At 42.1% G+C, this 17169-nt stretch overlaps 1 protein-coding gene across 1 annotated transcript in view; it reads right to left on the bottom strand.

Annotated features, from left to right (window-relative positions):
• Positions 1-9681: 9681 nt before the first annotated feature.
• Positions 9682-17169, bottom strand: part of LOC145404419 (NACHT and WD repeat domain-containing protein 2) — a 31922-nt gene continuing 24434 nt past the window's right edge. Inside the window, exons 23-30 of the mRNA XM_080275936.1 lie at positions 16888-16994; positions 16366-16512; positions 15605-15743; positions 14968-15117; positions 13679-13882; positions 12751-12950; positions 12010-12199; positions 9682-9696 (exon numbers count right to left, since the gene is read on the bottom strand). Coding sequence (XP_080132062.1) covers positions 9682-9696; positions 12010-12199; positions 12751-12950; positions 13679-13882; positions 14968-15117; positions 15605-15743; positions 16366-16512; positions 16888-16994 — 1152 coding nt within the window. The remainder of the gene's footprint in view (positions 9697-12009; positions 12200-12750; positions 12951-13678; positions 13883-14967; positions 15118-15604; positions 15744-16365; positions 16513-16887; positions 16995-17169) is intronic.

Raw genomic sequence — 17169 nt, 5'->3', positions numbered from 1 at the left:
GAGGAGGGGGAGAAGAGAGAAAGAGTAAGAGAAACTGGAAGGAGGATATGGGAGGAGAGAGATACTGTAAGGCGGAGGGAGGAGGTAAAACAAAATAGGAAAGAGAGAGAGAAGGACTGAGGAAAAGAGACTGGAGGCAAAGCAAGAGTTAAAGGAGAAAGATTGAGAAAGAGAGGAAAAGAGGGAGTTATTTTCTATATGCATATCTATCTACCTACTTACCTATTTATCTAAGTTTTTATGTATATGTAGTCCTGTCTATCTATCTATCTATCTTTCCTCAACCCTCTGCGACTGGCTGCCCTTCCTCGCGACGACCAACGGTCCTTGAGCGAGCTGGAACTATTAACCTATCGTGTGTGTATGTGCGTGTGTGTGTGTGTGTGTGTGTGTGTGTGTGTGTGTGTGTGTGTGTGTGTGTGTGTGTGTGTGTGTGTGTGTGTGTGTGTGTGTGTGTGTGTGTGTGCGTGTGTTCTGGATAAGGATTCTAAGACCTTGAAGGATGTGTGAAAGACTGTGTGACTCTTTCCACTAGGTATGCTGTTGATAATTCTCCTACTTTCATTCTGCTTCATTAGTGGATCCTGCCTCGACACATGGTTTAAGAGGGAACAGGGGTTGATTTCACCTTCTTTCCTCTCCCTCTCCACCCTATTCTTCTTCCTCATCTCTCCGTCTCCCCTTCTCTTTCATTTCACCCCTCTTTCCTTCTCTTCTCCTTCATTTCCTCACCACATTCAGCTCTCTTGCCCTACCCCTGTCCTTGGCTTGTGTGTGTGCAGAGAGAGAGAGAGAGAGAGAGAGAGAGAGAGAGAGAGAGAGAGGTACGGGTTGCCTAGACAGCCTGGCTCCCTCCCCACAACCCACACACACCCAAATCCTGAAGGCCGCCCAGGGCATCTCTCCACAAGCCACTATATTCAACATTACTGAAAAGCTTAAGATTTCTCTGCCACTCAGAATATAACATTTTTTCCCCTTGCATTTTGTAAGGACTTAAATTACTGCAGTATTGTATTGATAGGTCGATAGATAGATAGGTAGATAGGCAGATTCTTTTTCGGTATTACTCTAGCACCAGCCACATTCAAACTATCCCTCCATCACCCGCCGCATATAACGTCACCGGAAAGCTTAGAGCCAAGGGTTTACCCAGGGAAGTTGCAAGAGACCGTGCACCTTGGACAGCTGCCAGAAGGTAAACCACGGCTGACATGTGCAAGCATGAAAAAACGCTTATGTTGCATCCCTTACAAGAAAGAATATAAAGAGAAAACCTAGTGCATTTTGAGTTGAGGAAATTTATTATGATGATCTCCCAGCACGTCTTGCCATGAAAGAAATATTACTCGTATTTTGGTAGGTGAGATGGCTTGGAGAGTGAAGATCATAGGTGAGGTGCTGTAGAGGACATCATGGGGTGTGTAGGGACTGACGGGCAGTTGGAGAGGTATGTATGGGAGAGATGGGCAGTGAGAGGGCTTGAGGGGCAGTGTAAGCGGGTTGAGAGGGAATATGAGGAGCGACATAAGGTTAAGGTGCGAAGGAGGACATGATAAGGGATATGAATAGGATTGAGCGAGAGTTTCATCTGGGCGGAGAGACTGAATACGGCTGAGAGACAACTTGAGCTGGGCTGAGAGACAATCTGAGTGGGATCGAGAAACAGTCTGAGCGAGACTGAGAGTGTCTGAGTGGGAATGAGGCAGTTTGAGTGGGGATGAGAGACTCTGTGAGTGGGATTGATAGACAGTTTGACTGGAGCTGAGAGACAGTTTGACTGGAGCTGAGAGATAGTTTGAGTGCGGTTGAGGAACAGTCTGAGTGGGGTTGAGAGACAGTTTTAGTGGGACTGAGAGACAGTTTGAGTGCGACTGAGAAAGAGTATGAGTGGGGTTGAGAGAGTCTGAGTGGGTTTGAGAGACAGTCTAATAGGAGTTGGGTGACGGCATGAGAAGAGCGTGTTGAGGTGGGGTAGGGGACGTGATAAGGGGTGTGAAGGGGTTACGATGGTGTAGGGGACATGGTGAGGAGTGTAAGGTGGATATGAAGGCGAGGGGGGGGGAGTTTCCCCACCATGTGTGTGTGTGTGTGTGTGTGTGTGTGTGTGTGTGTGTGTGGCAGGGCGTGACGTCAGCACCGGGGCCGGGGGAGACTGCGTGGCACCTGATGGGGGGTGGGGGCTGGTTCCTCCTCCTTTCACCTCCTCTCCTCTCGTCTCTCCTACACTCCCTTGTCATGCTGTTTGCCTATCCACTATCGGATGTTTATCTAGCCACTCCCTGCTTCTCCAGCCTCTCTCTCTGCTCCACACACTGCTGCTGTTCCTCCGTTATCTATTCATGCTGGTTTTATCTTTTCATCCACCTTTTCTCCTCTTCTGGGGTCTAATATGTATAAATTTCTAAGCATCTCTCTTTCTCTTTCTCTCTCTCTCTCTCTCTCTCTCTCTCTGTACATATATATATATATATATATATATATATATATATATATATATATATATATATATATATATATATATGTACACAGTATATATAATATACGTGATAGATACATAAATAGATGTATATCCTGCCTATTCTCTGATGCTGCACCTTCATTTTCTATCCCTGCTGTTCCTGTTTAACATCCACCTTTCACTTCCTCTCCTGGCCTGCCTGCTTCCTGCACTCCCTATTTAATGTTCTGCTAATCTACTTTGTGTTCCACTTATTGTACATTTCTCTCTACTCCTCCTGGTCCTCCACTTCCTATCTTTGCCTCTCTGTTCCTTGCAACTCGCTTGCCTGCTGCTGTCCCTGTCTCTTTTCTCCTATTCCCTTCAACTGCTGTCCCTGTCTCTGTTCCCTCTTCCCTGCTGCTCCTCTTGTCCCTGATCCTCCCTTCCCTTCTGCTCTTCATCTCTCTTTTCTTCCACCCCCCCTTTTTGCTGTCCCTACCTCAGCATATCCACTCATCTCCACTTTCACCTGTTGATCATGACCCTTATTTCCCCTTTCTGTCGCTCTAACCCAACTCTTCCACTTCTAGATGTTTCTGTTCATAAGGTGTATTCTAGTTGGCTTAGAAGATTTCGTAGTATCCCTTCCTTAGCTATTTATTTTGCATAGTACACCATTCTCCCACAAGCCACTGTATTGTTTTTATGTCGGCACAAATTACTTAAATGGCAGACGAAAACATGCTGACGTAATAGATGCAAAATCAAACTTGTAAGGAAAAGGTTAAAAGGAGCCTCCCAAGGTAGTATTCTAGGTGGGCATGGACATTTCTCAACACAATTTCGCCACCTACTTATTCTATCCATTGCACTTCAGTATCGTCTTGTATGTTTTTTTATACAAATTAGTACGGTACTTGAAACGTTCATATAAAGCAAGATACCAGGGTGCAATACTCACACTAAATCACCAAGAAACAGGTGCAACGAGCTTACAATGTCTTAACCGAGGAGAATATATCTTTCCACTTCCTGCTAGAGTCACCTAACACTTTAAGGGGGCGAGAAAGCTCCATAAGACCATGAATAGTTCAAGGTTTATCTTAATGTAAGTATTATCTGATACTACACCACTCTACAGCACACCACACTACAGCACACCACTCTACAGCACACCACACTACAGCACACCACACTACAGCACACCACACTACAGCACACCACACTACAGCACACCACACTATATCACACCACACTACATCACACCACACTACAGCACACCACACTACAGCACACCACCCTACAGCTCACCACACTACATCACACTGCACTACATCACACTACATTACATCACAGTACATCACAACAGCATGACACTATACCAAATAACACTGCATCACATCACATCACATCACAGTACACAACAACACACCCCACAACACTAGTCCATATCACACTACACCACTCTGCACCACACCACACTACAACACACTACACCACATCACACTACAACACACCACACCACACCACACCACACAACACCACACCACACCATACCACACCACTCCATACCACACTACACCACTGCCGTCCGGTCAAGGTGACCTGTCAGCCCAACCCACCCCAGCCAGGTGCGCACATCACAGCACACCACCCCCTCCCTGCCCTCCCTTCCATTCTCTTCCCTTCTCTGTCCTTCTCTTTCCTCTTCCCTTTCCTTCACTTACTTTCCACTACCATTTTATTTCCCTCTCTTGTCTTCTCTTCCTTACCGTTTTCTTCCCTTCCCTTCCCTCTCCTTCTCTTCCCTCTTTTTCCTTCTCTTCCTTTTCCTTCCCTTCACCGTCCTTCCTTTCCCTTCCGCTCTCTGCCTTACCTTCCTCACCCCTGCCTACCCTACTGCTCCTCCTGCCTAAGCCCCTGCCTGCCTCCCTCCCTGTCTCATCCATGTTGTGTCTGTCTTGCATCTCTCTCCTGCCTCCCACTTTCCCTTCCTTAATCCTATCTATTTATTATTATTATTATCATTATTATTCCAACTGCTGCTAATACAACTGATAACAACAACAACAACAACAACAACAACAATACTACTACTACTACTACTACTACTACTAATACTAATACTACTACTAATAATAATACGATTTTATTCATGCTTCATAGCCCGTTTCCGGAGGTCCAGCAGTCTTCTTACGTTCCACACTCCTTCACATGTCACCACTCTGGTACTAGTACCAACCGTCTATACTGAATACATGCTAGGGCTGAATCTCTCTCTCTCTCTCTCTCTCTCTCTCTCTCTCTCTCTCTCTCTCTCTCTCGCATCCTTACATAAATGATGACTCTCTCTATTCGCTGTTTATTTGAATGACTTGTCGCTTTACAACATCACTGGCATCTGCCTATGTACAGAATGTATGTATCTATCTGTCAGTCAGTCTGCCTGTCTATCTGACTGTCATTCTGTTTGTCTCTCCGTCTGGCTCTCGGCTCGTCTGTTTACCATTCTGTCTATCGATCTATGTCTGTTTGTTAGTCTATATCGGTTTATTAGACCATCTATCTATCTATGTCTCTCCCTCACTTCCTCATTTCTTTGTCTGCCTCTCCACGCATCTCCAGACGCTCCGCTCAGATAACTCACTTCCACTGCTCTCACTCCTGACTTGCATCCCTCCAACGGGTCCAAGGTTCACTTCCACGCCTCAGAGCGGAGATCAGAATACGTTACTTACCTTTCCTGTACGAAGGCTTAGTACCACACTGCTGTTCGCGTTGATATTCTCACCACACACAGGGAAACGCACGCTCAGAATTGCAGAGACGACTTCCACCTTGTTTTTCAGTCGCTAATCTCAGTGTGCAACTATGTGTATGTGCAGCTTTGTTGGAACACTTTTGAAACTGGTGTATCTATTATTATTATTATTATTATTGTTGTTGTTGTTGTTGTTGTTGTTATCATTATCATTATTGTTATTATCATTATTATTATTATTATTATTATTATTATTATTATTATTATTATCATTATTATTATTATTTTTATTATTATTGGATAGTGTTTGCAGTTTTATAACCCCCATACCTAGTCTTTTCATTAATATTCACTTTTCAGCATCAGATCCTCCTCTTCTTCTCTTTCTATCACACTTGTATATAATTGTGATCCTGCCCGACACTTGATCCTTTCAAACGAAATTCTCTTCCTCACCAGCTAATTCTTCCCCTGTCCCCTTCCTTCCTTTCGATTCGGTGGTGACGCACAATATTCACAGTCTTTTCCACTGTCAGTCACACATATACAGACTCAAATTAACACCATTTTTTTTTCTATGTCAAAATAGCCGGATAACAAAACACAAGACAACTCTCACGCAAATTTCAGTGGCTCCACCAGACACAGACCTACTGACACCACGGTCAACAGTTCGCAATATTCGAGACGATTCGAGTGCCAAGAAGCTTTCATTTGTACAATTCTCAGCAGGTCGTTATGTCATTTGATAAATTTTTACTTGTAATATCCAAAATACGTATCGTATTAATTGTCTCTTGATTGACAAAAAGAAAAAATATATATGACTTAAGGAATCTATAGTACAAGAGGCTATTAGTAAAGAGCCTCTATACATTAAAAAAAAAAAAAAATGTATTCCGTCCGATACATATAAAAATCTAGTGAGATAAGTTGAAAATAAGATCCCAAGCTGTTTCTGCTAGTCTCGGTAAAAAAAAAAAATAAATAAACCATCACTTGTCTGAAAAAGCACAGGATGCGTCTGTTGAGCCTGACGTAGCCCACCTAATGCTGTGCCAAAGTGTTTTAAGCCTTTCTGTCCGATGACGTATTTGAAATTTTATTACTGTTGCCCTCAGACGAATTTATTACGCTTATAGAGAGAAAAAAAGGTTGTGAGGGGTAATGGAGATAGCTTCTAGTCATGTCACTACAAGTGGTTTATCCAAAAATCATTAAGAGGTAATGAGAATAAAATAAGAAAATGTGTCATCACATTAAAAAGGTTAAACTAGATTAGCCTAGTTCAATCCAGTCTTGTTCCGGTCCCACGGCAGGGCGGGAGGGGTGGCCTGCGAGGGAGCTCAGGGCCTGAGTTCGTGACCACTTTTTTTTTTTAAGGAGTTGATGAGGAGGCTACTGGTTGTGGCTCTGTGTACCTGGGTGGAGCTAGGCAGCTGCAGCGTCCACCCAGGACTCAAATCTCATATTTCCTGCACCTCGCCGTGGAGAAGGACCTTGATCTGACCCTGGTGAGATGTTTACCTTTAAAGAGGCGCCGGGTGCTTACACGGTGTACGTCCTGTACTGTGTCTATAGGAAGAAATCACAGAAGCAGTTGCTTACCTGTTTGCTCGACCAGACAGACAGGGGTGAAGTACCAACAACAATAACACTCCAGCCACAACTGATTTACATTTACCTATTATAGCACAACCTCTTACGATAACTTACTTTACTTTACCATGACATAGGAGGATGATAACACATGTAGACTATTTCAGCCATTCCTAACCAAGGTTAGGTTTGCCTCTCTATACAATTTATCTTATCATCTATTTTAATATGAACTTGCTTAATCAAGGTTTATATAACGCAACTCAGTTTGACATACAGTAACAACGCACTTCTTGTTATGATAGAGTATCTGTCCAATTTCATTCAGAGTCTAATAGCTGATATGTGGTGGAGCCACACACCATTCACTCACTCGATGCAGTGTTGTCTTCAGGTGACTCTACTCTAAGTCACAAGGCAAATAGTTTCCTGTAAATTAGGAAGCCATAAGCTACGTTGGTTCGAAACCATAATTATAACCGAGTAACGCCTTGTGGTTTGATGGGCTGAGGTAGTCACACCCGACTGGGCTGGTACGAGTTTCATCTAAGTGGTGGGTTGGGATTAAGTACCAGCCAGGAGCGTGTGAGGCTGGCCACCCCCACCTGTAATGTCGGGACTGAGTAGCAAAGAAGGATTGGATGCTGGATGGATGGAAAACAGCTTCATACAAAGAGGGTAATAATAAAACTGTGTTGCTATAATAGATCATATTCTGTATTAACATTTTTTTAATCCATACTTGAGATACTGTTTTAAGTTTACAGTGACATATAGTATTCTGAAGTAAATATATAGGCTTTGAAAATACTGTAATCCCAGAAGGGCTATTCCTTTTATGAATCATTTATATATGAGATTAACTTCTTTGAAACTTCCTGATATGAAGACTAAAGTATTTCGTTATCCTGAATAAAATATCTACCTATTTTTCTGTGTATTCTGGAAAATTTTCTGTGACCTGTAAAGTATATATTGAATACTGTGGTTATAACAGTTAATTCTGTAACTCTATGGAAGCAGACCCATTACACAGAGGACTACAGTATCATTATATATACTATAATTATGGAAGTTTGTTTATCATTCTGTTATGGTTAAATAAAATAGAAGCTTTGTATTTTATCATTCAGGACTTGACTTACAAACTTACGATTAATGCTATTTCGTAACCAAAGGGGGGTGTTGGAGAGGGACGCCTTCACGTGGTGGCTCTCATATAAGAAGGCGGCTCCACTACCTGGCTATATTCTTTACATTACATTTCTTCGTGACTAGCATTACCTTCTAGTGTTAATCTATTGTGACAAATCAACATTCTAGATGGAGAGATGTAAATTTTTGGCCAAGTTGAAGTGAAAGGAGAATAGTTACCATAGAGAAAAGGTCGTAAGTTTGTTAATTAATACGTCCAGAATTAGAAATACTGATTATGTGTGAGCAATATTTCTACATACTCCCTGCCAACCTCAGTACCAGCTACCAACACCATACCCTGCTGACACCATTTCCAACATCACGTTCTGCATTTCAGTTACAGATGCCACATTTTCTTCCACCACCTTTTATTTACACCATCACATTCCTTCTACATCCACTCTGCCAACACCACATTACCAACACCACATTCGAGTAACACCAGTACAAATATTACACACCTCGTTGGTACTGAAGAGAGACCCCTTCACGTGATGGCACCGATATAAACAGATGATTCTGCTACCAAGACCCCTGCCAACACCCACTACCAACACGTGTAGTGCCAACACGCTTACCAACAACCTCTTCTAAAACCCTTTACCAGTACCATCTAGCAAAGCCTCTACCAACATCGCTACAAAATCACACCTGACCATCACCACACACACACACACACACACACACACACACACACACACACACACACATCCTTTCACCTTCCTCTGCCAACAGTCCCTTCCATCACCTCTACCAACAGCTCTGCTAACAACTCTGCCAACACTAAGCTGATTCTTGTGGTGTGGTGGAGGGGTTCAATCTGTTCGTAAGCATGACCATATTGACAACCTTCCGTAGGCTTAAGCTGGCGCGTTTTTCCTCCTCTTCGTATTTCTGTAGGGAGGAAAGGAGGGAGAGAAGAGGGAGAGGTGGAGAAAGGAGGGAGAGAAAAGAGGGAGAGGTGGAGGAAGAAGGGAGACAAAAGAGGGAGAGGTGGAGGAAGGAGGGAGAGAAAGGAGTAAGGGGAGGAGGAAGGAGGGAAGATCGGTGTAAAAAAATGGGGAAGGAGAGAGAGACAGAGAGAGAGAGAGAGAGAGAGAGAGAGAGAATAATGTTAGGACGGCAACAACACACTGCAATACATCATCTAAATCATATACTAACAACATAATCAAATTCACTGATATAAACAGACGAAACCAAATGCAAATCACGAGTAAAACTATTGAAATTTTGAAAAAGCAATGCGATAGAAACCAATATCCTAAAAATTCTTTCAAATAATGAGGTGTGTATTCTACCTGGCCTTTGAGATGCCCTAGCACCTCCACCTTAGCGATTCATTCTGCTCATTACAACTTCGTATCCCCTTGTATGTTACAGATTCAAACTATATCAATAAAGTAACAGACAAAGGAGTATTAAGATGTAATAAAATAAATCGCTAAGGAAGATGCGCCACGAAACCTTCTATGCTACTTCGAACCTTGTTGAACTCTATTTTTTTTTTATTATTTCTTTCTTTTTGTGCATATTCATACATTTATTAATACTCTTTTGAATATAATCTTTCATTTAGCGTACAATATAGGCTGGAAACCAGATTTAACTGAATGGTTTATATATAGTTTTTAAAATGTCTGGACAAGTAATAAACCTAGTAATAAGTTTAAAGGCATAATCATATCTTGAAGGACTGTGGAAACACATAAAATACTGAATAAATGTGATCATGACACAGAACTATTCTAAAACGTACAGAAAAACTATTAATGAAATTCTGAAAACGTACACCAAACTAACCAAAATCTTACCCAAATAAAAAATATGGAAAAATGCACAAAAAAGCTACAAAAAAAATCTAAACTCCACACAGACTATGAAAAAAATAATAGTATGCGCATTAACCTTAAAAAAATAAATAAATAAATAAATATGGAAAATTCACGATGCACCAGACAATGAAACTGGAGATATTTTACTTGAGTGTGCTTATTTAAAAAAAATCTACTTTAGTGAGGATTACGAGCATAAGGGCAGGGTGTAGGGAAGGCAGGGAAGGGGATGAGCTGCCTGCCTAACCCTGCCTCACCCCTGCCTCACACTTACGTCCTCCTCCTGGTTAAAGTCAAGTTGGTAAAAAGAGACATATTTATTTTCTATACTTTTAGTTAACTTTATCAGTATTTATTGCAAAAATACATACTACTTATTCACCAAGTTGTTATTTAAAAAGTCTTAGGAAAATCATACTTAGGTATCATTATTTATCTATAATTACTTAATTAAATGTTAATCATTATAATTAGATTAAAATATAACTTTCATATACCCTAAAAGCATAATTCAAGGATATAACTGATAAGCCAAAACGTTAAATTTATTTGCTGTCCTTAATTAAGTAAAATAAATTCATAATTAACAAAAACTAGACTCATCTAGATTACCGAGTGGAAGTTATTTAAGGAAGAAAATGATCATAGATTTTAGAAGGACTATCTAAATATAAGGGCCCTCCTCTGGAAAACTAGAAAACTTGGCCCAGAGTTTTGTCCTTTTGCAGCCTTTTTCACGTTGCTCAGTGGCAGAAAAAGACAATACTTCCACACAACATCCTATTCATTGGAAATGCTGGGTGGGAGAGAGACACAGGATAGAGTTTGAATTGTTTATTTTCTCTAACGTTTCTGGCTGCACAGAATCCATCTTCAAAGAGGTCTGTGTAGCAGGAAACGTTTGAGAAAAAAAAAAAAAAATCAAGCTCTGTCCTGTCTCTCTCTCCCACCCAACATTTCCACTCGTCGTAAAGGATCGTCTTCCTCCTGTTCATTACACTTATTCTTAACTAACATCGTATTTTATTGTTACTCTGTTATTATAGAGCAAAAACAAAACAGTATATCTGGGTATATGGCAGGATGATAGTCTTTTATTGATGTAGAGTAGGTTCATTTTTAACCTCCGCACTCCGATTGGGAAATTTTAACTATATTCTTGCTACCTCCACACAAATCTTTTCTGCTTTAGAGAGACGTCAGATTATGGGAGTAAGATATCCCTTCAGTAAAGGAGGTGTCCCTGAAACTGGATAAAAATGTTTGGTGTTAGCAATGGTAAGCCGGAAAATGCGACGTCCGAGTTGGAGGATCTAGCAGATACAAATTACACACAAGAGGATGCCAGAATGGTAAACGCAAAACCAAACCGCCAAAGAGGAGACGCTTGGGAACCTCTGCTACAGAATTAGAGGTGAAGGGCACTGACGTCGAAACTCATTAGCTATCAAGGTCTAGGTCGACATTTTGAAACTGTAAGAATATGATTGAAATTCTAGATAACGCTTGATATCATGTTGATCACAGGACAGGTGTGATGGCGAACCAGGCAGTACTATGTTATTACAGGGAAAGAATATGTGGTCTGGTTATCATCTTATTTGCATATTAGATTCTAATCTCTGCGCGCAATATGGGGATCTCTGTCTGTCTGTCTGTCTGTGCCTACTAGGTGTGATCTAGTACGTTTTTACTGGGCTATCTCATTATTCATCCCTTAGCTGATTCGTATCTATCCTTACATAAATTTCAAAATCCATCCATCTATCTATCCATTCATTCATCCATCCATCTGTGAGTCAGTCAGTCAGTCAGTCAAACTATCTATTTATCTATCTGTCTATCTTTCTTTTTATCTATCCCTAACCATTTCTATACACAAAATTTTTTGAAATCCACATACATCCCCTTCTGCGGATTTCTAGAGGACAAATCCGACATGATGAGGGAAAACCGTCTACCGTACCTGTCAATCTGTTTGTCCAACTGTCTGTCTATAAGTCTATTTTTCTGTGTATCCATTTATGTTGATTTATCCCCTTACGTATTTAAGGTTTATATTGATATCTATACTTACCTACCTATCTGTCTACCTTCCAGTCTGTCTTTCTACCTTTCTCTCTATCCTTTTCCATTTCCTGGCATTCCATAATTAGAAAGCAACAAATGCCCACCTGCGGGTTTCTAGAGGGCAGATCAGCGAGGTAATCCCTAATGCCTGGCCTGGTAGGATCGGCAATAGTGAGGGAAGACACACACCCGTCCACCGTGCCCAACACGATGGTCCGCCCGTCCTCACTTCCCGCGATGGCTGTCAGTTCCGCCTGCACTCTGTAGTTGGCGATCATCTTCCCGTCTGTTAGTCTGTACAGTAGGGTGAGGTGAGGTAAGTTCAGGTTTGGCTGGGTTAGATTTTATCCGATGCAATCATGCTCTTTGTGTAGCCGTTGTGGCTCAGTGGCTATATAGCATTGTTGACTATGAAGCTGCTGGCCCCGTAACGCCATGGGTCGAATGTTGGTGCGGGCGGTTAGCACTGCTGGGTTCAGGTGTCCATCCATTCTTTGTGGACTGTAGGTAAAATGAGCACCTAAGCTAACACCTAGACGAGGTAATAATGATAATCAGGATGTTGCAGAGGCCTTGTATACCATGATGGTGGTTCAATAAGGCGCCCTGATTCTAAGTGCCTCATGTCACCTGTCCTCATCATCACCTTTACTTTTCATAACACTGCCAAAATATCTGAACACTCTTTCATTCACCATTTCGCTTTCATTAACCATAAGAAATACAGACGTGTTCTCACCCACCTGAAATGCTGGTACTCTTGTGACAACCTTGATAGTACAGAACACAGCAAAATATAAGGAATATGGTACCTACAAATGATACAAAATAGTCTCCTCACTCACCTAAACACTCTGATAGTCTTCCGGCCGCCGTGGTAGTATAGAACATATTCGTCGGTGCGTGTGAACAGACAAATGACAGAGAACACGCCCTCTGCCACACGAGGTATCAGGGTTCGAACAGAGGTGCCGTGCCGCAGTTCCACCAACTCCAGGCCACCACGGGCAGGCGCGTACAACCCGTAGCGACCGTCACGGGATACCTGAGAGGTAGCAGTGTGATGGACGATATAGCTGGTTTGTTTTCATCTAACAGAACCAGGTTACTCCCCACAACTCTAATACTAAGTCGTTCTTGTGTGCAATTCAACGAGCATTAGATATGAGACATAAACTAATCTTCTTGATTACTAGCTAGATTTGCCCTCTAGTCTGACTACAGTTGGCCATCATCTAAGCAAGGGGTTGTGGATCTTTGTGAAACTCTGACGATTTTAAACAGACAAATATAACATACAAGTAGGGTGTAAGACGGAAAACAAAGCAGCTAAGGAAGAGACACTGAGAAGCCTCTCATGTCACTTAGGAACTACGATTCCTAACCTCAACATCCACCCGCTTACCCTTGCCACCTCGCCTCTGTATAGAGCTGACGAACTTTCTGATGCAAATATCCAAAATACACAAAAGAAGATGCTGACTTGTAATGAAAAGAATGAATTGGTAAAGAAAGGGTGCAACGAGCTCTCTTATGCCCCTAACATTACCATCCACTTGCCCTTACCTTGCCTCCCTACTTCGGTATGGCACACACGATTTGTGTGTGTGTGTGTGTGTGTGTGTGTGTGTGTGTGTGTGTGTGTGTGTGTGTGTGTGTGTGTGAACCCTATACTACAGGGGATATTGAGGTGCAATATGAGGACTATGTCGTCATGGAAAAGGTGTCACGAACTCCTCTATGCCCCTAACCACACCATCCATCCACTCTCACCTTGCCTCCCCACTTGGGTATAGAGCGGACGAACTTCTTGGTGCGGATGTCGACAATATTGCCTTTGTCAGGGTCAATGAGTGCAACCTGTGTGGGTTTGTTGGGTAGAGGGACGACCATGTGGAAATCCTTGTAGGCTGGGTACTTGAGAGGCATCTTGTGTACCAGCGTCCCCGTCTTGGCGTGATGGATTAATAATGCGTCCTGGAAATATGCCAAGTTTATTTAGATATATTTGGCCTATTTTAGATTATTTGTCATTCATGTAATCTTTGTAGGCTGGACACTTCAGTGGCATCTTGTGTACATGAGTCTCTGTTTTGATGTAGTGTATCAACAATTCATTATGGACACAGGGGAGATTTATCTTGATTATTTACTCTCTCTCTCTCTCTCTCTCTCTCTCTCTCTCTCTCTCTCTATCTCTATCTCTCTCTCTCTCTCTCTCATTAAAAGCATAAAGAACTTCATAAAAGGAACATAGTTGTAGCTATAGCAGTTTTCGTTTTCTTTCGCCCTTACAGACTGTTTTCTTTTATCTATCTCTAACTAAAAGAACTTACGTATACCATCTGCAAATCATTTTCACAGTAATACAAATAAGTCATATCTAACCTTATCTTCGCAAGCCTAACTGATTTAATTTGGATATTAACCTTAACCTAGGTTAACCAGGGCCGGATTAAAAGGGGAGGGGGGACTACCCTAGGACCCACACACAAAGGGGGCAACCCACAAGACATGAGTGAATACTGATCTTAGAAATTCCATCCTACTAAAATTAAGGAAAAATATTTAGTGAAACTCTCTTGAAAGACTGCAGACATAATATGAAATACCGGTACCGTATTCGTTTGTGGACAGAGCAGGGCCGAGGACCCAACGTGGGGAGTTCATACACATCCCAGGACCCGTTAGTTTTCCCCTCACATTTCCGGTGCTTGTCCTGTTACGGGTCTCCATAAGATGCTGTACACTAGCCCCACACCTTTCTCCCAGCTCTTAGGGTCGTATTGCAAGTGACTTATGCAGATTTCCTTTCCTTTATTCTTCCCTCCCTTCACCTTTCTCTCTCTCTCTCTCTCTCTGATTTCTCTTTTTCCTTCCTTCACGCCTACCCCTTCTTCGTTTCCCTCCTTCCCTCTTTTCTCCTCCCTTCCTTCTTTCATTACCGTACTTCTTTTCTTTCCCCTTCTCCCCTTTTCTTCCTTCTCTTCTTTTTCCTCCTTTCCTCTCCTCTCTTCTCTCTTTGATCTCCCTACCCTCTTCCCCTCAAAACCAAATCTCACCTTCAGTCCATCAATCGAGGGTATAACAAGGAAAAGTCCATCTGCAGTCACCGCGATGTGCCTGTAGGACCTGATGGGGTAGTCCAACTGATACACAGCGGCTCCTGAAGGCACGGAGCGGGTCACAAGGCAGCACCATAACTCACCGCTCTCGTGGGACACCTGCGGGAGAGATATTTCGTGGTCACAAGACAGCACCATACCTCACCTCTCTTGTTGGACACCTGGAAGAGAGAGAGAGATATTCCGCATTTGTTTGGGAGTATACACCCACTTCACTCCTTGTCTAGTGAGTTGCAAGGAGTTACAGGGAAAAGTTAGTATCTAAAAGACTTCACGATCTACACCAGAGATAACTTCTTATTTGTACACTTTTACTACACATCGATTCTCGTGTGTGTAGAATCCTATCTAGGTTTCTTTTAAATTGCTCTACTTTAATTCTTGTAAAGTATGCAGTGATATATAACGCACTGAATGAAAATAATTATGTTCTCTAGCATCGTTGTAACACGAAATAAAATTTGTAAAATTAAAAACTGTTAAGAACCGGAAGGAGAATTAAAGAATTTTGTTTATCTGTTTTTCCGTCGTCTCTCTCTCTCTCTCTCTCTCTCTCTCTCTCTCTCTCTCATACCTTAGAAACAGTAACAACTTTGGTGTCCTCGTCCAGCAACATCAGCTGCTGTACGTTCTTCTGCTCCGCCTTGAACACCACAGCCTCGGCATGAATATTCCAGATCAAAACATTCCCAGATTCTGTCGACACGATGTACCTGAAGGGAGTAAGTAGGTGTGTTAGTAGGGCTGGAAGTAATAGTATGAGAAAGTAGGTTGACATAAGTACCTATGGGGTGTACCGTAAGTAGATGTGTTAGTAGAACTGGAAATACCAGTAGTAGTAATGAGCGAGTAGATTGGTGTAAGTACTTGTGGTATGTTTATAGAAAGTAAGATTGGACTGGTATATTCTTTTTACTTAAAACTGGCCTAAAATTTCCTTTACCCCAATTTCAATGAACAGCTGTAGCATGCAATAAATTAACACAAGGATACGCTACTAGTCACGAAAAAGTGCTGTGGGAAGGATGCAGAGCCAAAGGATTGTCTTATCATGCCATCCAGCTGGAAGAAACTGAAAAAGGGCGAAAAATCTAGTCCAAGTTAAGCTAAAAGAACACTGTATATAAAGGACATTGACTCTGATTAACATCTGCAGCCCTTCTTAGCTCAGTTCATGGCAAAGTGTACTCAAATTCGAGACTGGATTTTAGCAGTAACCAAGGAGATTCACACAAACATCATAACTAAAACTCATCCAATTTCATGATGCCATAGCTTAATATTCAAGTTGGGGTGGCCCAGTTTCGTCATATAAAAACAAATTGGCTGTAGTACCGTGCATTCGACGTGATGGCGGCGTGGGTGACGATGGCGCCCAGTGGTGAGTCTGCCAACTTGCTGACCAACTTGCCCAGCCTCAGATTCCAGATGCCCACACAGTTCCTTGTTACCGTCACTGCTAGAGGGTGGTGCGGCGCAAGGCTGAAGGGGAAGGTAAGTTATGTTAAGAAAGGATTATTTATATAGCCGAATGATTGATGTCGCAGCCTAAGACGCTGCCAGTCAGTTAACCACAGGGTTGGAATTGTGCTGCGAGCAGCTGGCACCATTCACTTAGGGTATCTATCCATTTTTTATTGGTCAGCAAAATGAGTACCTAGGATAACACCTAGAAAATGTAGGACTGGTAACCTGGATGATGCAGGTGAAAAGAAAGAAAGTACAATGAGTCGAACCAGCCTTCTAAGTCATTGCTGTAGCTCAGTGTCTTTCCATATGGCTATGTCAGGTTCAACAAAATTTCTACAACACTACGAAATTCCCAGTCCCCTGTATTTCCTCTCCCATAAACCTTACCTGATATCGTCCACCTGTAATTCGTGTCGGTCAATGACGTGCACCTGCTCGAAAATGTTGTTTATGTTCCACACCTTTACCGTGCGGTCCAGGGACGATGTGATCACCTGAGGGGGTACCAGCGTTGCTTTTATAGATGTAATATAAGTTGTTTTCGATATTCCCTACCACCTCATATTTAGCTAGCGTTTTACTTTTCATACAAGATAGTTCCCATAAGAGTGAGAGTGTGACTAAATTTATCTGGTATAATGTGCTAAATTAATTGCTTGGGATGTAGTA

Source organism: Coenobita brevimanus, chromosome 63 (genome assembly GCF_032717465.1).
Source record: "Coenobita brevimanus isolate Jiangsu-jjx chromosome 63, ASM3271746v2, whole genome shotgun sequence".
In the NCBI taxonomy this organism is placed as follows: Eukaryota; Metazoa; Arthropoda; class Malacostraca; order Decapoda; family Coenobitidae; genus Coenobita; species Coenobita brevimanus.
This window is presented reverse-complemented; position numbering and strand designations above follow the sequence as displayed.